Source organism: Dufourea novaeangliae, unplaced genomic scaffold (assembly GCF_001272555.1).
Source record: "Dufourea novaeangliae isolate 0120121106 unplaced genomic scaffold, ASM127255v1 scaffold54, whole genome shotgun sequence".
In the NCBI taxonomy this organism is placed as follows: domain Eukaryota; kingdom Metazoa; phylum Arthropoda; class Insecta; order Hymenoptera; family Halictidae; genus Dufourea; species Dufourea novaeangliae.
In genome coordinates, this window is record NW_015373944.1 from 3,023,319 (window position 1) to 3,044,566 (window position 21,248).

At 41.4% G+C, this 21,248-nt stretch overlaps 1 protein-coding gene across 1 annotated transcript; it reads left to right on the forward strand.

Moving 5' to 3' along the window:
* The first annotated feature begins 1,508 nt into the window (after window positions 1-1,508).
* On the forward strand, window positions 1,509-16,852 carry LOC107185955. Its single transcript, XM_015573730.1, has 9 exons — window positions 1,509-1,872; window positions 4,106-4,288; window positions 4,412-4,810; window positions 6,534-6,613; window positions 9,694-9,928; window positions 13,071-13,188; window positions 13,758-13,905; window positions 14,009-14,165; window positions 15,314-16,852. The coding sequence occupies exons 3-9, from the start codon at window positions 4,502-4,504 to the stop codon at window positions 16,850-16,852; spliced, it is 2,586 nt and encodes an 861-aa protein (XP_015429216.1). The 5' UTR covers window positions 1,509-1,872; window positions 4,106-4,288; window positions 4,412-4,501.
* Window positions 16,853-21,248: the final 4,396 nt, after the last annotated feature.

A 21,248-nucleotide genomic window follows, 5' to 3' on the forward strand; every position in this document is an offset into this window, starting at 1 on the left:
CGTTTTCTTTAGCTCCGCGTGCCATTTCTTTCAAAAAGACGGTTTTTCGTTCTTATTCTTTGTACGGTAAACCTCGTGTTTTCGAACGATAACTGTTCAGCACAGGTGGGCACAATTTTATTCGAACAATACATACTGACAAGCAGCAGTATCTAAGATCGTAATCCTGACCTTTAAACAATTAATAAGATTAAATAATTATTTGCAAAGTGTCTACTAATTCAAGAAGAAATATTATTTTACGATAAAAATTGGAATTACCACGTTCAATCAAGTAAAAATGGCAAAATATTTTTTGCATCTTTTATTCGTTATTCGAAACTTTTTATCTAGATAATGAATTTGCCCATGTCTGCTGTTCAGCGACGTGAAAAGAGAAGCAATTTTTGCGTTGAAAGGCGGTTCGGAGGATTCACGGGCGAAACGCGACAGAAATCGAGACCTCGGCGCGAACGAACGAACGACAATGATCTTGACCTCGCACGAATAAACGGCGTCGACGTAGACCGAGGTCGTCTCTCCGCGTTTCCGCGTAAGCGCGCACGCGTTCGGTTACGCGGCTGCATTAATAAACATGAAAGCGACCGGGAACTGTCGACATGGATCTCGTACATAGCTCAATCACGCGACGACTGACCTTAAAAAACCGTTGTCGATGACGGAAAAATTGTTCGATTCGTGTTTATCGAAAACAAAGGATCCTAATTCGACGCCGGGACATTACGATTCTGTTTAGAGATGTACCGACTAGGATAGACGTAGAGACACTATAACCCACCTTAACTCGTACGAATTAAATTAAATAAAATAATCAAAGTCTGGACTCGAGACAGCCACTTTCGATCGGTTCGCTATATCTTCGCAATTCCCGCTGATTTTTAAATCTATTAATTATAGTAATTTTGGTAATTATCGAGAACATGATCCTCAGCACCGATTTTAATAACTTTGAAATATGTTATCAATACCATCAACAACTTTTTCCTATACGTATAATAAGCGATCTCTAAAAATAATAATTATTATTTATTGAAAGGAACTAAATAAGTACCAATTAACTAGGAACTTTGTCGGTATTTCTTAATCTTATCATGTCAACAGATTTGATTTCTTGAAAACGAAGAAACATTACGTAATAAAATGAGTATATAACAAATAGTGTTAAAAAATTATCTCTTTCAGTTCGTAACATCGAACAATCACAAATTTAAAATCGTTTTTCGTAATAAAGGTAACTGGAGCTGTACCGATAATTAAATTTTTTTTATTTATCATACGAACGAAATTGAAAATGATCGGCAGAGCAGACTAGTCGACTTCTTGAGTGGAGGGGGATTAATCGGCTAGTCGGGCAAAACCTTATTCTGTACATCTCCAATTCTGTTGTCTTTCAAAGTTTGAGAACGTCGACTGTTGATCCTTGAATTAAGGTGAACGTCCGTTACTTCAGACTATTTACAAACACGCGTTCGTTGGTAGAACCGTCGAGTCAGTCGTTATTTGAATTCCGTATCGAATTGTCCGTACTTTATCCCGACGAACACCAATCATCGAGGAAATTTTCGATTGCTGAAGGAAAACAGTGCGGTGTAAAAAGATTCTCTATCGAGCCGTAACGGTACACCATTTCGTGCGGTGGATCGTGATACCGAAGAACGCGATCCGTAACAAGTATTCCCCATGAAACGGAAAAATTAAGTAACCCACGTGTGCTTGTTAGTGCGCGAATAACAATTCAAGTTCAGCGCACAAAGGACGGCCCTGTTACGCAATCCGCGGGCCGCCGACATTGGTGATAATCATCGGATTACCAGCGACACGCAATCGACCGTGGTTTCTGCTGGATTCCCAGTAGAGAATCTCAATTCACTGGTCAGTAGTCCTATGTGATTAGTCTGTGTCAAACGTTACTTCGAACAACACTGATCTTTTCTGTGGCGTTCACGAGTATCCCGGTGAACTTTGTTCCGTTCGTTGGCCAGATCTTGGCTCACTGTGCACGATTCTTCCGCGTTACTTGAACCAAATAAACACTATCGATAATAACCAGTAGCAAGGGAAGTACAGTAACCGTTCTTAAAGTTTTCGGCGGGGATCAAGTACTTTGGAAGACGGGGTCCTGTGGGACAATGTTTCTCCGGAGCTTTAACTTGGAAATATTAAAAGTTGTAACTTCGTGGGGTACAGGCGTTCGCGTCTTTCATCGGTGTTAAGGTAGTTCATACCTGTGACTCTCTAGTCAATAAAACATCATATTACTAATTGGTATTAAACAGCCATTAATAGATTTTAATAGTGTAACAAAATTATATCTATGAATTTCAACGACATTTCCAGTGATCAGTCTTCATTATATTATAAATAAAAACTATATTTTGGTTAGTCGTGTGACTCTACTGTGCTCGTTTCTGGTACGTTCGGCAACCTTATTTTTGTACGCATATATCTATGTAAGTGTGCGCGTGTTCAGTTTTCCCACGTATATTCAATATTCTTATATGGAAGGTTAATTACATTCTCGTGCATTATAATTTAGAAAGTTAAAATTCACTAAAACACAAAGTAAGTCAAATATTTTTTGTATTTATTATAATATCGTGGGTATGATCCTACTTCAGCAACATTGGCAAGTCCTCGACATAATTCCAATAACCGTCTAACTACCGACACATCCTGGATTTTATTGTCAAATATCTTCTTGAAATGTTCGGCATGGTACAAGATTTAATTCATCGTCAGAAAGCTCAGGATTTATATTTTCAGTGCCTAGTTTTTGATTAACACAGTTCGAGCTTCTATGAAAAGGAAAGATCCAGTAAGAAATCGTAAGATTTCCATAAGAGCTGTGTCAAAAACTGAATTTTCGATAAGCTTTTCCTTATTTATTTCATCGACGACCTAGTCTCAAATTTTTCGAGTGCGTGTATTTCGTTCCAATAAACAATCTGTATGAATGTTATTTAATTATCTAGTCTTTTGAATTTAGCACGAACCACCTTAAGGGTAAAAAAAATCGATATTCCCCTTTTTGAAATTTTCTCAAGTCTCATTTACTCATTCTTAACCTCTTGCCATAAAATTTCTTTCACGATTTCACTCTGAAAAATATCTTTATCGTTAATATTTTCTCAGATACAAAAGGAATTCTATTCTTATGACAAAAGTTACATTTATTCGAAACCTTAAATGTTAATACCAGCGGAACAGTATTTCATGCCGATTGAAAAAAAAAACGAATAATATACATGTTTACTAAATTCACTTTGAAATCGTTATCACGTGACTGACTCGATGTTGTAAGGCAAGGGGTTACTGTTCAAGAACATACTATCAGAGGCCTGTGTTTATCGATCGGTGGCTGTCTCGTTCCTTATCGGATGCTCTGTGTATTTCTGAACACCGTGTGCGACCGTCCAGATCGAGTTTTATGAACCTACAGTGTGTACCAGGCTTTAGACGGCCGACAAAAATCCTCCCAGCTGGTTCATCGACCAGCAAAGAAAACGATCGCCTCCAGTGCAGAAAGCTTCCCCGAGCCCCCTCGATCTTCGGGGCTGGCCGCTGCGGCCTAAGGCGCGAAAATAGAGTCCCGTGGATCGTCGGTGCAGCCGACACGACGCGACTGCTAGAACGCGCGGCTACGCATTTAGTCTTTAACTGGAAGCATCCGCGAGCGGAACGTGGCGTCGTCGCGCCTCGAACATCGTGTCGTTCGATCGAGAAGTCGAGTTTTCCGCGATCGAGCTGCGGACACGACCCAAAACGCGCGGCTGGTTGACGGGCCTCGATCTTTCCGATGGAAACGGGTCGTGTTTAGGGTTGGGGAGGACAACAGCCGGGCATTCCTTGGCGAAGGATGCAACAAGTGCTGCTGCGTCGTCGTCGCGCGATTTCCAAGAACCAGGCGTCGTTATGTAGAGGCTACCTGCGTCGGGAATTCCATCAGCCGTTCGAGAATCGACGCTCCAATCTTCGTGGCGGAGCAATCGTCGCGATAAATTGACGGCTCGCGACGGAATTGTCACCGGGGTTCTCACATCCCCACAGAAATGATCGTAACCGAAGTCGTGGAAACGGCTGAAATAGACGGTGGCGTTGTTTAAAGGGTCCCAGAAGCGACGATGAAAGTATATGTCTGTGTACCAATCGCCACTTCTCGATCCGTTGTTTCGTCGAGATCGATTGAACGATCGCTCGACGTGGTCCAAGGAGGCTGCACGAAACTACAGAAGAGAGAATTCTTGGTGAATTCGTTTCCTCTGTACGACTCTCCTTCGCCCGATTCTCTGTAAGCGTTCTTCATACCGATGATCTCTCCCTCTTCGACTGTTGGAGAGTTCCTCGGAATTATTTTTTTTTTTTTTTTTTTTTTTTGTATTTCTTTAAGCATCTTAACACTTCGATGTTGCAGTTGGATGAGTCGGATCAAAACGACGTGTATCTAAATATCTCTGTATATGAGATAGAGAGAGAGAGAGAGATAGAAGTTGCGGGAAGTGGAATGGAATCCAAAGAGATCGCAAGTCGTCCGGGTAGTGTCGATGAAGACCCGTTCGTCCGGATGCTCTGTAAAACGGTCCCCCGATTATTGATCGAAAGCTTTCTCGCTTGTGTCCACTGCTGCATGGACAAAATGCCGAAGGGAATGTCCCTGGGTTGCCTGCGAGTCCTGGCCGCGATGCTGGTGTTCGTTCTACCCCGAACGATCACTCACGTTCTGCTGTATCCGATTTTCAGATTACTATTCGGAAATCTCTATCCTGCCTACGCATCGTACAAGGCGGTCAGAACGAAGAATGTGAAAGAATACGTGAGTATCCGCCCGATAACTGGAACCGGCCACGATCCAACCCTCCCTCCGCCGCGGCACAGTAGGACAATACCATAAAATGGGTGGAATTAATAAAAAAAATTGTCATGTCATGAAATAAGTTCAAATTAGAATTATTCGTAAGCTTATACTAGTCGCTTGAAAAACATTGAACAGGTTACGGACCTCAATGACGTTACATATGATTGCATTTGTTTTGTAAACAGCTAGTCGAATGTCTTTTTCACGTCTCGAGTGTTTATGCCACGTTCTGTTTCTTGGCGAATATTTGATCAAATAACAATGGATTCTTATAGTGCAGGTATTTATCTGGTTTGCTCAGAAACTGTTGGATTTTCACCTATTAAAATCGTAATTCATTATTATAGTATCACATAAAAAGATATTCGATTTTTGTATATCCGACTAGATTGAAAGTGTAACATTTTTGGTGTATGTAGGTTTATCAAAATTTTTCCAGTATTACGTTCAGTAAATATTACTGTTGATATTTAGCTAAAATTTAGGTACATCAATTCGCAGCTACAATCGTGAGAGAAGTTTTTGTTTTAAGAAATAATTTCGTAATTAAAATAATTTTCTTTATTAAAACGTCGAAAACTTCATTCTTTATAATTAATTCCGCCTATTTTATGGAATGGCCAGCAGTAGCACCGCTTGGCAAAGGACAAACAAACGTACACGTTACACGAAAGAACATTGTACAACGGAAATCGTGTTTATCTAAATACTTGATTTCTCGTTAATTTACGACCTTCTGTGAAATGGAAATACATCGTGTTGTATCTCGTTGAATTCGACTCAAAAAATTCTATCATATTATTAACAAATAAGTACGGCAGTCCATATTAAAAAATTACGGTTCCTTCAAATTTGTTGCACCATTGCTTATGGAAAAACTGTGTACACCATGTATCGTGCCCCACTGTACCAGAAAATTTTTATAGAAATAATTTTTTCATATCTTTATTAGTTTACGGATTATGATTTTTTTTTTCCAGTTAGAATCGTCATTTGGTCTTACTGTGCGCCGCGCGCGAAGAACAGCGAGAAGGGCATTCGTGGCCGTTTCCATTAGAAACGATTACGTTTTAATGATCCTAATCAACGGAGCTTTGGCTCGAGCGCGTTTCGAAGAACGAGCGGATTCGTGTGTCAGACCTATCGAGCCATCGATAACACCTCGAACAAGCCTCCGCTATTAAATATTTGTTTAACGAGTGACGGACGAATTCTCTCTCGATTACGATCACGGAAACAAGTCAGAGATTCGAAGTGATTTATTTTTCTGTTCTTCGAAGAATCACGATTAACATACGCAAATAAGTTGGACGGTAATAATCTCGAAATGAATTTCAGAAGATCCACTGTGAATTTCCATCGGTAATTTTCAATGTTTCTGCACCGATAATTCGATTTGCATCCAATGTTCACAGCATTCTCAGCTATTACACGGCCTTTTTTTCCATTTTCCCCGCCCCTTTCGTCGCGGAAGCCGGAGAATAATATTTATGTTTTACGTGGAAACCGAGTAATGAATTCTCCTATAACAGATATAATGTTATTTTGGCGCCGAGAAGGGGTCTGCACGTCTCAATCCGAGCGTTCTGAATCTCCTTTTAGGCGATTATATTCTGCCCTTATTGGTTACGACGCGATTGGGCATTGCTGTGTTAAAGCCGTTCCGTTCTTTCGTTTCCAGGTCAAATGGATGATGTACTGGATCGTGTTCGCGCTGTTCACGTGCGCGGAAACCTTCACCGACGTCTTCTTTAGCTTCTGGTGAGAGACATTTATAGTAACCGTACACGCTTTATTGCTCGTGGCGGCGCCTCCCCTAGAATCACGCTAATTCGGTCCGGCCCGAAATTAACAAGAGGTACCTGTCTCTGTGCGAGTTGTAGAAGCGACGTTCTAACTCGATTATTGACAGTCGAGGGAGACTGTTCGTCCAGTCAGAATGGAAATTCCCCTCCGAATAGAAATTATACCGAAAATTCTGTTTATAAAAGAATATTCATCGTTGATTCCGAATCGCTCGGCGGGAAGCCTCGGTATACGAAGTATATTAAAAAAGGAACGAGAATTAGTTTTTTTCTTCTCAGAAATTCTTTATTTATTCATCGATGTTGATATTGTCCCCTTCGAAGTATTCCCCCTCGGATCCTTTTTCTACCTTTCAAATTTGAAATATTCATTCCTTTATAGGATGTAAAGCTATTTAAGAAGTTTTTAATCTGCCCGTTTTGGTGTACGTATATATCTAGGACTCCGACAACCACTAAAAAAATACGTTGGCCGTTCCTGGCCGCTTGACATGCCAGCGAAAAATTTAAAGGTTTGAAGGACCCGAATCTCTGCTGTTTTTACGAAGTCACTCTCGGGGAGTAGCTATACAGGGTGCGGTCGAATAACATGTACAAGCGGGTACGATGTGATTCCTTATGAAAAAATAAGAAAAAAATGTTTAAACCTTAGTTCTCGAGAAAATCGACTTCGAAAATTAATCTGAAACGCGTGTATTCCACCATAGTAGTAAGTAGAAACCGAATGCAATGAACAGACGCGCCAGCCCAGTCCTATTCAATTACCCCCGTCTTTAGCAGATTTTTAAAGTCGATTTTCTCGAAATCTAAGCCTTAAATGAAAAGATTTTATTCCATATTTCGTTCTTATTTTTTCATAACGAATCATCTCGTAACCGTTTGTACATGTTATTCGACCGCACCCTGTATATACTCTAGTGCTCACGAACACGAGTGTGGCCGAGTTAACCCCTTGCCATACAATTTCTTTTACGATTTCACTCTGAAAAATATTTTTATCGTTAATATTTTCTTAGATATAAAAGGAATTCTCTTCTTATGGCGAATGTTACATGTATTCGAAACCTTAAGTGTTAATACCAGCGGAACAGTATTTCATGCCGACTCGAAGAAAACGAATAATATACATGTTTACTAAATTCAGTTTGAAATCGTTATCACGTGTCCGACTCGATGTTGTAAGGCAAGGAGTTAAATAAGGAAGAGAGGTCAAACAAACGGATCCCCCATCCTCTTTCATCCATCTCGTTCGACCGAACGGTTCTACCGAGATAAATTCATAGGAACGACTTTCGTGGTGGTAGTGGTGGTCCAAACAGAAAACAAAGTACTAAGAGATCGGCAGTCGCGTGGTGGCTCGGTCACGGCCCCCTTTTCGCCGGAAGCGTTCAAAATTTTCGAGCTAGCCGGGGCCAATAAACCGACGTGAACGCGCGTGGCGAAGTTGGTCCGAGGCTTTTGCCACCGGGAATTCCGAAAGTCTAATTTCGGCCGAGATGGATATTGGCTTACATGCACTTCTGAGGGTTCCGCCCAGCCTGTCTTCTTATCTTCCGTCTCTGTTTCTGGTGTTCCTCCTCCCTGCTGTGCCAGATCTCTCCCTTCATACTCGGATTACAACTAAAAAGGAGAGCCGGGTGTATTTCTGGCCTGGAATACCCACACGTTTTCATCTACCCCCTCCGGTACCATCCCAGCCCGCAACAGACAAACGATTTTGCCCTTTTTTTTTTTCTTGCCATCCCTCCTTGCCTACTCGATGATCCTACGGATGCGTCATACTATCGACGGTTCCTTGGTCCGATGAGAACGTGGAAGAATTTAATAGGAGAATCCTCCTTCGGCAGTTGCTTAAGGGTGGCTCCCGAAAATTTTAAATAATAAATTTAATTAAAAATTTAATTAAAAGCTTTCAACTTTCAATTGCTACTAAAAAATAAAGATCAACGGTAAAATTATGGAAAGAAAAAACGTTATAAAAATGTCTTTACGACGAGAAAAACGCGACTAAAGTTATGTCGCTTGCCGTTTCGAACTGTGGCTTGACACACTGAACAGGCTGTAAATTTTGGGAGTATAGTTTTGACGCGTTTTGTTTATTTTCGATTTATGTAAAAGAAAATGTTTGTTTTTTGGACCTGTTACATGAGAATACCTCCTTGAGGGGAGTAGGTATTTTTGCGGGTTACAAAATCGTTTAAAAAGTTGTTGTTTTATTTGATAATAGACAATATTCGGAGTCGGAATCTGTGATTGAAACAATTTTCCGAATCCTATAAATGTAACCGTAATCCTAAGAAATACGGTTATGATGCGAAAACTATGCTAGCAAATAATAAGAAATGTTATATTTCCAATAATCATTCAAGGGGAATAGTTGTCAGTGTATTTTGAGACAGATTAAAGGACAAACCGTGACGTATGAATTGATAGAGGGAAAATGTTAAAAAAAAATGCTTCCCCTGTAAAATCATACATTCTTCGGCAATCGTGATTCCTTTTTCTCAATAACGGTTCGACCGATCTGTTGAGGGTAACACGTATATTAGCCAAAGATTTTGTTGAAACTCGTCCTACAGCCGAATTGGAAGGATCATCTAAATATATTAAAGGTAAGAGTACAAAAAAAAGTCCACACATTGATAGGGTTGTATAATTTTCTCTATTCGGTATTTCAAGATTCTCTTTAGCTAAAATGCACATCTAATATGGTACAAAATTCTCTAAAAATTTCAAATTGATAGCTACAGTAGATTCTGAGAAAAAGGAACCTAAAGTTGGCTTATTTTCTATGTACCGAAAAAGGTGTGCCCACTCCCCTTAATAATCTAACCTTTCTTTTGGAGACCTCTAGTCGTAAATCAGAGACGAGTAAACCCTCTTCGTTTTCGAATCCCTAACAACAAAACAGAAAGATGTCGTAAGCCTTGTCCCTTCCGGTCAGTTTGATTTCAGTTCAGTCGTTTGCGAGTCGAAGAAAAAACAACGAGAAAACGCAGTACACGCACAGATTTTTTTCTCCTGTTTCCCATCCAGGTTCCCCTTTTACTATGAAATTAAGACTATCCTGGTGATCTGGCTGCTGAGCCCAGCCACAAAGGGCTCGAGCATCCTCTACCGTCGCTTCGTTCATCCCGCTTTAATTCGCCGCGAGACTGAGATCGACGAAGCTCTAGCACGCGCCACAGAACAGGGCTACACTGCTGTCTTACACCTTGGCTCGAAGGGCGTCAACTATGCCACCACGGTTCTTATGCAGACCGCGATCAAGGTAAGTCGGGGATTTACAATTTGAACGATTCGTGTAGCCACGCTCGAACGATGGAAAAGTGGGGTCGTCCTGTCAGCGGAAGGAATCAACGTACTACTATCTGAGATCACGTGGATCAATTGGGATCTAAGATTGAAACTTATTAACATTTCCAGTTGAAATCATACATCTTAATAGTCCTTCCGTGGTACAAGACGACCAAAGAGATCCATCTTTACGTTACACTTCAGAACATTAACCAGCTTTAGCGAGCGCTTTAGTAAAGTCTCCGGCTAATATTCCATAATTTTTTCTTGATTTTATGTTTTCGTTGTCCCGCACGCCTATCCTGCACGCCGTTACACCGCCTCTAATAAAAAAAATCGACGTCGATCACCGTCATCATCACACAACATCGTCTAACCACTGCCAATCATCACCGTTCCTCTAACAAACGAAAAACCGTCGTCGCTTTAAATAAAAAAAAAAAATGAAAAAAAAAAACCAACAAACCGTGTCCGTTGTGCGTGTGTGTGCTTATCGTGTCTGACACCAAATCGACGGGGGGTTATTGCTCGTCGCGAACCGAAACAAAAAAATCGTAAAATCGTCCAAAAAAAAAAATATATATATATATACATATAAATAAACGAAACACACGTTACGGAGTCAGCTTGTGTCGAAGTTAGACCCGACCGTGCTGTATATACTCCATGGCAGCCAATCAGTGTCGGCGATTTCTAGCTCAGCCAAGTATCAGCCAACATCAACACCGAAAACGGAACTGGAGCTTCGAACAGCCGTGACGACAGCCATCACGGAAACGTCATCGAGCCGGCGTTCAAGCATTGATTACGAAGACTTCGATCTGGAGGCTGAGGAGGCAAGCCTCGTCGAGAACGCGAGCAAGGTGATGTCTTCGAGCGCCGACGAGGACACCTTCAAGCTACCAGACAAGAGAAAACGGTACCGTCACACGACCCGGGTATCCACGAAGACGTCCACGAGAAGGCTGAGATCCAACACTCGCAAGAAAACCATTGACTATTCCAAGTTCAGCGACGACGACCACGATTCGCTGAAGAATCCATTTTACATCGAATAGAGGGTCGTCTTTGTACCCAGTTTGGTGTTCTCGTGATTGCTTTGGGTATACGGGACATACATGTTTGTAAGTTAGGTGTTCTCGATTCAATTTTCGTATACGTGTATACACGTTTGTCCAGGTGTGCGTGCGTTTACAGAAGAAAAAAAAAAAAATTATCGAACACGCTATCCGTTTCTCTCTCTAATCATTGCCACTTCAGCCTCTAACGGCGTAAATGGCTTTTAACCGCGTGAATTCTCAATTTAATCGCGTGAAATTGCTTGTTAGAACTGACTCATGTGTTACCATTTATAATAAGGATCTTTAGATAGGTGTAACCATTCGTATATACGGTAGTTCACGATCGATCGAGCTCGTTGAGGATTATAGGATCTTCCGGAAGATGAAGGAATAGATCTCGGAAGAGTATATAATTTCACGTTCGACGAAACGTGAATTATACGCCCGGTCGTGGGGACCGCCGATGTAGTCTTTTAGGCGAAGCGTTTTCGACCTCGTACTGTGTGTCTTTCTGAAAAGTCTGCGACCTTTATACCATTGTTCTACCCAAGTAGCGATTAGAGTCGAAGATTTAAAAGCAGCGTTACTCCCTCAAGAGGAGTCGCGAACCGTGATAAATTTCGTGATTCAGGAGAATCTGTGCCTTGAAGTGGCCTTAGGTCGCCACGTATGTTTCACTGAACCAAGTGTTCGTGAGAGGATCGACAGGGATTTTTTTTTTTTTTTTTTTTTGGCGACGAAAAGAGATTCCGACAGACTGACGAATCTTCGTTTATCCTTGTATACCTCTGACGCGTATAGGTACTACGTTTCTTCTTTTTTCTTTTTGTTCTTTTTTACAACGAGCTCTGCGAATCTCGTTTCGTCGCTCATGAGTTACCAAGTGATAGGAATATACGTATATATTAAACGATGATACTTGTTAAGTTCATTTGTACGGATTTATGTGTCAATTTTTGTATCGCGCTTTACGATCGTCGACATATCAACCAGCTCCACTCAACTATCCAATTGAACGGAGCAAATTTCTAGTATGTATAAGGACTTATTATTTACTAAAACGATTTTTAACTTGAACTACCCAGGGTTCGGAAAATTGTTAAGTTTACGAAGTGAAGTATACACGCAATTACCGTCGTGCGTTTAAAGACGGAACAGCCAATCGTCGTTATTAAATCGTCTGTGAAGTTGATGTAAAAGTAATGCAGAACGTAAAATGGTAAAAATCAAGAATTTCCATGGTCCCTGAATCCGCTGGGTTATCCTCTCAGCTAATAAAACTAGGAGAACCACGGCAACATTCTCGTTACTTGTACATCAACGTTATCGGTTGAGAAACCACTGTGTACCAATGATAGATTCGGTGCGCACATTAGCCAGAGAACGCTTAGAGATTAAGACTTTTTATACCCAATCCCAAAGATTTTACGCAACAATGATATGGTGTGTTTCCATTTTTTTTTTCCTCGTAATAAACGCATTCAACTGATAACGGGGTGTGCTGTTGCTCCTATTTTTCTTTCCAATGGAAAATACAAACACGCGCGCTCGCGCACTTGTTCGTTTCGCGATCATCCGCGCCGATTGATTCCTCCCGTTCGGTGTACACGGGCCCCGAATCCCGTCTAACGAGTCGGGGCCAGTTAATCAACGTGGAAAACCCGTTCTCTTCTATCGTTGGACAGAGTGCACGCTCGCCGTTAACACGCGCCAGAATGCAACGGAGAAAGAAACGCATCCGGATAGGCGACGGACCGATACCCGGCCTAGATCGATCGGTAGAGACATAGGACCGGTATCCGTAGATCTGCACACGGAAGATAACACGCATTAACCATCTTTATTTTGCCCGGTTTGGTAAGAGTTTCCGTTTTTAAATTTTCTTTTTTTGTTCGTCTTTTCTCTTTCGCTCTTATCTCTTGACAACCCTTTTTCGTTTACGCACAAACTCGATTGATTTTTTGGTTTCCTCGCTCTCTCTTTGCACTGACGCTTAACAAACCAACGATATACCGCGAGGGCACACGAAAACAACCGGAAAAATTGGTCTTTCAGGGAGGCGGCGGTCTGGTGCAGCATTTAAAGAAGAGCTACAGCCTGAGCGACCTGACCGGCGAGAAGGAGGACGAGAATAGAAACACGTCGCACATGCACGACGAGACGGACATGGCAGGTTGTTGACCGATTTCAGCGAAGTGCATTCTTGCGAATAGTTTACCCACGCCCGTGGCTCTGATACGCGTTCGGTAAATCCAACGGGGATCTCCGAAAAATTATGAATCGGGAATGTTCGAATATCCCCGTAGCCGAGACCGGTACGCCTGAGTTCACGAGCTCTCTGATCGATCAGGGAAATTAAAGAGTATATGTATACTTCCAGATCAACATGACGATTCAGTCATTGGCCGTTTGTGATCGGGTATCAATAGACTGCGGAAATTTATGCGAAATCAAAATTTTAGGTAATGATATGAATTTTGAATTCTGTACTAGAGACATTACTACGTTAATAATAACATCTAAATAGTATGAAACTGTATTAAAACGTTTATTTTAGTATATTTTAGTGCATAAACGTCCGCAGTCTAGCTATCAAAAATAAAAAGCGAACGAAAACGATTTCCTTTCAATTGATCCTGATCGGTAAACATTCATGAACTCTCGAGTCTAATCCTGGTTCCCCCCATGGTCGAACGAAATGTCACGATCGAAGACCATTGAAAATCTTCCTGTTCTTTTCAGTGGAACCTCGTCGAAGGGAGAACGTGGGGAGAAGGGGTTACAGTCCTCGTCGGACACAGTCGAGCAGCAATCGGGTAGAGATGTACTTCTCCGAAGTGGACGTTGATGTTAGACAGCCCATGTCTAGGGAGCCGACAGCCAGCTTAACGTGGGTATCATAAGTTTTTCTTTTCTGTGTCACCGGTGTTGTTTTCCATTTGGAACAATTAGGAACCGGTTGATACTTCTCTGAATAGTATTTTAAATTTCAGCAATATAAGATCCTCGGACGACATATCCAGCGGATACAGCAGCGGCGAAGCTTTGCAATCTAGTCGTTCATCCCAGGCGGATCCGTTGGTTAGAACGGCGAGCGTTGGCGCAAGAACACGAGCAAAGCCTCGCTCCACCATGAAGAAGACACCGGAGGTACTAGATTTCACCGTTCTAACCCGACACACGATGATAATCAAGGCTTAATCGCGCTCTAATTCGCGTCGAAATTCGGTCTTCGATAAAAGCTCGATTGTTTACAGAAGTTGTTATTAGTAGGGGTGTGCGAATACTCGTAACTTACAAGCTGAGCCGAACTCGCTTCGGACGCTCGAGTCGAGTCGAGCGTTTGAATTTTCCGAGCAAATTGAAATCAACGAACTGTTTAAAGAAAATAAGAGCTACTTTAGAAACTCAAACGGCTCGAATATTCCAGCGCTTGTAAAGACTTCGATCTATTTGAAAATGTATTTTCAGCTCGAAAAGTTTCTAATTTACCTCTAATTTTCGAGTTACTCGTAAATATTCGAATTGCTCGAATTACACGGAACAGATAAAAGAAGAAAATTTTATGCGACGCTACGAATAAATCACTTCGAATAAAAAAAAGTGTCTTCTATTCGTCGAATAATTCTCATCGAATAAATTTATTCATTCGACGCTCGTCGAAAAATGATGCTTCTTTTATTCGAACTTCGAATAGCAAATAAAATTTTTCCATCTTTTATTCGTTATTCGAAATTTTTATTTAGATAAAAATTTTGCCCGTACAAAATTATTACTGATTACGTAGAGGAAGTATGTTTTCTTCTTGAAAACATGAAAATAAATCAGAAACGTTAAATTAGACTCTTATATTTTTCTTCCTTTCAGTTAGATTAGTATTCGATAGTACATAAATAGTTAAACATTCGAGTAATTCGAGCAATTCGAATATTTACGAATAACTCAAAAATTAAAGATCTGTTCGAATGTATCGAGTGATTTAACAATTTTCGAGCTGAAAATTCATTCTCAAGTAAATTAAAGTCTTACGAGCGCTCAAATACTCGAACCGTTTGAGTTTTTCAAGTAGCCCACACATTTTTCGAACAGATAGTCGATTTCATGTAGCTTGAAGAATTTGAACGCTCGACTCGGCTCGACCGAACGATCATTATTTGATTCGAAATTCCAATACTCGCACACCACTAGCCATTAGGTCTTGATTTATCGTAATCTTTGCAACGATCATTTCTACGAAATTTATCGTCATACTCGCGACTTCCGTTTCGATGTAATAAATTCATTTTTGGTGTTCGAAGGACGCCGGAGAGGATTCCGACAGCAACGACCTTCCTTCCTCCAAACACATCACAATTCCGACACCTTTGAGTCACGTCACCCCCGAGCAAGCTCTAGAGATCTTGCTTCTGCTCGCGCAAAACAGTAATGTTGCCGATTATATCAGATTCGATCGTGGATCCTTTGTCGCAGGTAACGACGACTCGGTCGGTAACACCAGTCAATCAGGCCCTGAACCGGAGGGAGCCAAAGCAGAGACGATAGAGTCGAAAGGCGACTCGTCGGACCCTGCTTTGGCTACGGAGATTCAGATTATTCAGAGTATAGAAGTGACGACTGTGCCTGAACGTTCAGTGATAATGGAAAACTCAGTCGATGATAGACCAGTGAGCCAGACAGAAAGCCAAGAAAACAAAGTTGAAAGTGTCGCCAACGTTTCGACGAGTAACGAGCAGCCACATTCGGCAGATCCGGAAGAAGCAGAACGCACGATAACCGATGAACTCTGTCAGACCAAGTTCGACGAGTTGAAGCAACTTTTGAGCGAAGCACACAAGGCTGTCAACAACATTGTGTACACGCAGGAGAAACTGAAAGGTAGTAATGCTAGCATCGCCGAATCATTGTCCCGTAATGATGCATCGCAGAATGTAGAGACTAACGAAAGCATAAAGAAAGACGATTCCGAAGAAGCACCAGGTGAGATCGAACAACCGAAAGAATCTAATAATGCGGCGAAAGTGGAGGCAGAGAACGATAATGTTGCGACTTTGGATGTATGGACGACGCCCGACGTGTCGCGAAGTAACTCGGACAGTCTGAGTAGTCGAGCTGGAAAGTACAACAAGAAACCAGCACCAAAAGCGCCACTCACGAAGAGCGAGGAGGATTTGAACGAAACCGATTCCCAGAACGCATTGAAAGCCACGTTGGTGATCAAAACCGGAACCCTGAAGACATTCTCGAACACCGGGACCACGAAAGACGTTTTTATCGCTCACGTAGCCGAGAAGTCGAAAGGAAAGAAGTCGAAGAGACAGAGAACCAAGGAAGGATTCTCGAAGCTCTTGACGATACCAAAGAATATCTTCCACAACGCATTTAACAGAGAGCACAAGGGTTCCACGAAGACAGAGGACTCTGCCTCCTCGGATATCAGTGCTCCAGAATCGAGGTCGAACAGCATCGAGCCGCAAGAAACGATCATAGAACTATCGCCAAAAATGTCGATCTCCAGTCAAGACACAAATACCGAAACTGACGACAAAAGCGAGAACGATACCTCAATCGGCTCGGATAGTTTCGTGCTAGCGGAGGCCACGAACCAAGCTGAGAAAGAAAAGATTGGTCAGAGTGCAACTTTCGTGCTCGAGGAAGCCACGAACGAAGCTGAGAAAGAAAAGATTAGTCAGAGTGCAATTTTCGTGATCGAGGAAGCCACAAACGAAGCTGAGAAAGAAACGAATGATGATATTCCAACGAAGAATCCGCAGTCGGAGATAAGAGAGATGTCTCAGTCGCCGAGAGCCGGCAAGAAACTGGAGTCAGATATATATTAAAGCCTGATTCGAGAGAACGTAACGATAAGAATTAGATGGGGTCTCATTGACTGGTTTTTAAAGGCAAATTAAACCGAACCCTCTGTCACACCTATCCTACCCCGTCCTCCTCTCACTGTTTATACACTTTACCATACTGGCAAATCTGGAGAGAAGAAACGGATTAACACACACGTTCAGATCGTATGAAATATGGTTTCTAGAGTGTTTTCTGATTTAGCTCCTTAGTCACTAATCATCTTGGCGAGTGTTTTGGCGTCTCACCCATGCATGTTTGTTAGCTCTGTTAACACAACGACAACGGCATACAGCCACGTAATTATTAATTTGTTCCTTCTATGAGGAAGTGTATTAACCGAGGAAAGTCCAGACCCACCCTTGTGTCTTTGTACCGAGGCGACACTTTGTCGCGGAGAGTGTGGTGTGTGCACTTTGACGATCTATTAAGGTTCAGGTCCTCTTTTGCTTCGAAAATGATTGTACATGCCAGAACCGAATCGATGAGAGTACGAGGAGTTTTATTTGACGATTGAACGTTACCCTAAAGAATTTCAAATACTAAGAATCTATCAGTGACACGACTTATTTCTGTTTTCCTTTTCCATTGTTTCAGATAACAAGCTACGCTACCCTGCCCCGCAGCAAGAAGACAAGTAAGAAGAAGGTCGCATGAAACTTGGGGAGTGCTGCTGATCGCATCAAAGAATAAGACCAACTGTTTTTCTGTCGACTAGAACCGAATTGAAAGGCATCAGCAGCGAGCGGGGGCGTACGCTAAACAAATACGACGCGTAAACGCATAATAACATTGTGTCTTAGCACTAGGCGTTACACGACCTCGTTTGTACATAGCTCTCCGATGAGACAAACGAAACCGTTCATCGATTATGTTCAGGCGCATCCGGCTAGCTAAAGCACACATGGGGAGGATAGTTCTCGTTATCGATCAGTTTTCACGAACGACAAACCGGCTGAGAAAGCTTTACTTCATCCGCGACTGGTCGCAAGAACACCGTTGCTCACAGTCATCCATAAGATTCCTAGACTTTATTATATTAATCCGTCGATCGCCATGGCTCACGGACACGTGGGACTTTTTATAACGGCGTACCATTCGATAAAATCAGAGAACAGGTGTCTGTGTGCTCACTTAACGATCGACGTCGCTTTTAAGATCAATGCGCAGTCGTCCATTCAAAAATAGCACGGAGTTCCGTTTCCTAAGCTTTTCTAAACCGTAGGCTCTTGGTGTTTTGTACCGACGAGCGGATTCGCCGTGAAAGACGGGAAAGCCGTGAGAGATTAAGCATAGGGGAGCAGTTGTTGTGAAAAGAGAGAAATGAAATTCTAGTCAGCATAACATGACTCAGACGACTCCCGTAATAGTGCCACTTGAACTTTCTATAATTTTTCTACAGGATCGTAGCTAACACATTATTCGGAGATTAGACCCCGCGGTGACAGACTCGTGAACGACTGTACGCATCGAGTCATTATTCTTTTTTCTTTTTTTTTTTTTTCATAAAAATTAGAAATCAAAGTGACGCGTAATGTTTGTAAAAGCCGTAGATAATCCTAAATAACTATTGTCCGACAACTTTTCGTCTACGATTCTAAGAAACACTTATAGACGACCGTTCGCTTCTGCGTGCTTTTTATCGTTTCGAAATATCGTGTCTCGTTTTACGTTCCCTTTTGTATCGTGTGCACGTGGCGAACCGTGCTGATGATTTACGCACAAGCGCTGCGATTACCTCGAACGTGAATCGCGGAGAGAGTTTAGTCACAGATGTTAACACGAATCCGTGGATATAGTTTATCGTGCTGTGCTCTATGTATATTGCCATCGTGAAATTTTAGGCCTGTACTGTTCAAAGTTGTTGCAGAGAATGCTAACCATTCGGGGGATCTTGTTGAGCTATAGCTCCCCCCCCCCCCTCCCATTTTTAAGTCGATGAAAGGGCCTGTCCAATTAGAGCATGATCCAAGGAACATGCTGGTGATTGGTCTTTGAGCAGATTATATTATCTGCAGTTAGATGTAATTGATGTTGCCATATACAGGATGTCCCACCATATAGACTGACCGAAGACAACTGATGGTTGGTGGAGGCGCGTCAGTTGAAAGGACCGAAAAAGGAAAAACGATTGAAAAACTTCGATTTCTAAGGAACTGTGGTGGATACCGATAGGTCTTCTTATAATAAATTCATCAGTTGTGCTCGACCCAGTAATACACTGTAATTTACTTAAAACCTCTCTTGAGCCTCTAATCTTGGAACAGCCTGTATATGCGAACTCATGGGAACTACCAAACCCGCCCAAGAGGTACCATCTATGAACTGGACTGCCATGGGCGAGATATGGAGTACTACCAATAAGTTAGAAATTTGTTATATATCGTATAATTGTTGAGTTTACCCATGCACGTTCTACGCGATATGTTCACGGCTGAGTCACCGAACGAAAAATGCAGCTGATGCGACTAACGTAATTTTGTTTGAGATACGACGATACATCTTGAAAGATCGTAATGGATCGTTACTAGACTGCGGATTTTATGCGTTTATAGCCTATAGGGCTTTGTGAAATATGATAAGAAACAAAACTTTCATCGGATCCAACGATATTTTGGTTTTATTCTGAAGCCAAGAAAATACTTAAGGGAAGAATAAATTTCTACATTTGCTCCCGTCTTTATAAATTATTTTAGAAAATGTTATTTTGCATAAAAATCCACAGTCTAATATTACAGAAAGGATGGAATCTCTGTGAATTTGATACCCATGGACGTTTCGTAGCGCGTTGAATATAGCATTCGTTGCATTTTATCGGTAACAGCTCGAAAGGCTCGTCAGAGAAATCTAAACAATTGCAATTTATATATGCATCGTTAATTCTTAGTCTACCTTGATATATTTCTGTATGTGCGTGTGTATGTGTGTGCATGTGTATACGAGAGAAAGAAGGAAAATGAGAGTGTGATGACATGCTCAACTAAGAATCTCTTTGCCTGTACTCGAAGGAGGGAAAATTTCCCAGACTCATCGCGGTATCTCGATATCATTCGAGCTTTGTTTCTTTTTGTAATTATTAAGCGTTCTCGTCGTTGCGTCAACAGTGCGCCGCGAATTATAATGGTGCTGCGAAGTTTCGAATTTTGTTTTATAGCTAATGGACCCCGGGCAGCATAGAAACGGGATTTCCTTGACGCTGACAGGGAATCCAGTTTCAAGGGAAACGTATTCTGAGAGTACAGAATAATATCGGAAATCTTTTTCCGAGGACGATGGATAGGTCGGTTCACAGTATTTCGGTTTAAGTATGTCTGTAGTCAATAAAGTGACATTAAAATATCTTGAGTGCTGATTTCGTAACATTACAGATTCATACACCAACATATTTCAGAGTAGAGGATATTTAACAGAAAAGAGATTATTCTGCTGTAAACAAAGTGGTCCGCGCGTTCTACTCAAAGTAGACGAATCGATACTGCAAATTACCTCGACAACAAACTATCACGCGAAATGGAAGTACCCGGTCAGAGATTGTGATAGCCTGTCCAGGCCCCTACCTACTTACAAGGGAACGTTTTGTACTGTTACACTGGAAAATAAAAAACCTTGTGTGCGTTTTGTAGTACCACCATACCTAGCCCTTATTAAAAGTGAAAAACCGTAGGTGCCCGTTTTTTAATTTAGCCAAGATAGAGGGCATCAAAGTTGGTAAAAATGTTAGGTGAGATCCTTTGAAGTTACGTGGTAGCAGTGGCGTTCTTAGCATTGGTGTCACCTTTTCCCCCTCAATATTATATAAAATATTTGGTTGTTAGGAAGCATTGGTTCCCGAGTTCATATGGGATTTCAGGTATTGTAAAAAAGGGCTTTAACATTCGTACTTGACGGTCCCGCATCATGGGAAAAAAATCAAGAGGCTGGAGTTATCAAATTTTATAAAACGTAACGGTAACCTTTCTATTAAGACACCTGAGGCCACAAGCTTAAACCGTACCCCGTCATTTAACAGGCACAATGTACAATATTTTGTTTCAAAATTTAATTTCATTAAATTTTGATTACTTATCCGTATAAATTAACGTTAAATATCTAGCCAAAGTATAGACTTCTATTTCATGAAAACCAAAAGCTGTTACTTCCAACCCTGGTCTCCCCTATTGAAATTATTATACTGATCACCACCAAAATATTGCATTCTCTAGTAGTCAAACGAATAACAGACTACATACCACGTTCTCAATTAATCAAAAGATACCAACTGTTTAAACATCGTGAGAAACACCCTGTACATTTGAGACATTCGTATCATAAATATCTATGGAGTATTAATATTCTTTTGTCAAATAACAAAATATTTTTTAATTGTATAACCACTAGAAA

Coding starts and splice junctions, on each gene's coding strand:
- LOC107185955 (XM_015573730.1), top strand. CDS start 4,502: ATGGAATCCAAAGAGATCGCAAGTCGTCCGGGTAGTGTCGATGAAGAC. Junction 4,811..6,533: donor CGAAGAATGTGAAAGAATAC/GTGAGTATCCGC, acceptor TTTCGTTTCCAG/GTCAAATGGATGATGTACTG. Junction 6,614..9,693: donor GACGTCTTCTTTAGCTTCTG/GTGAGAGACATT, acceptor TTTCCCATCCAG/GTTCCCCTTTTACTATGAAA.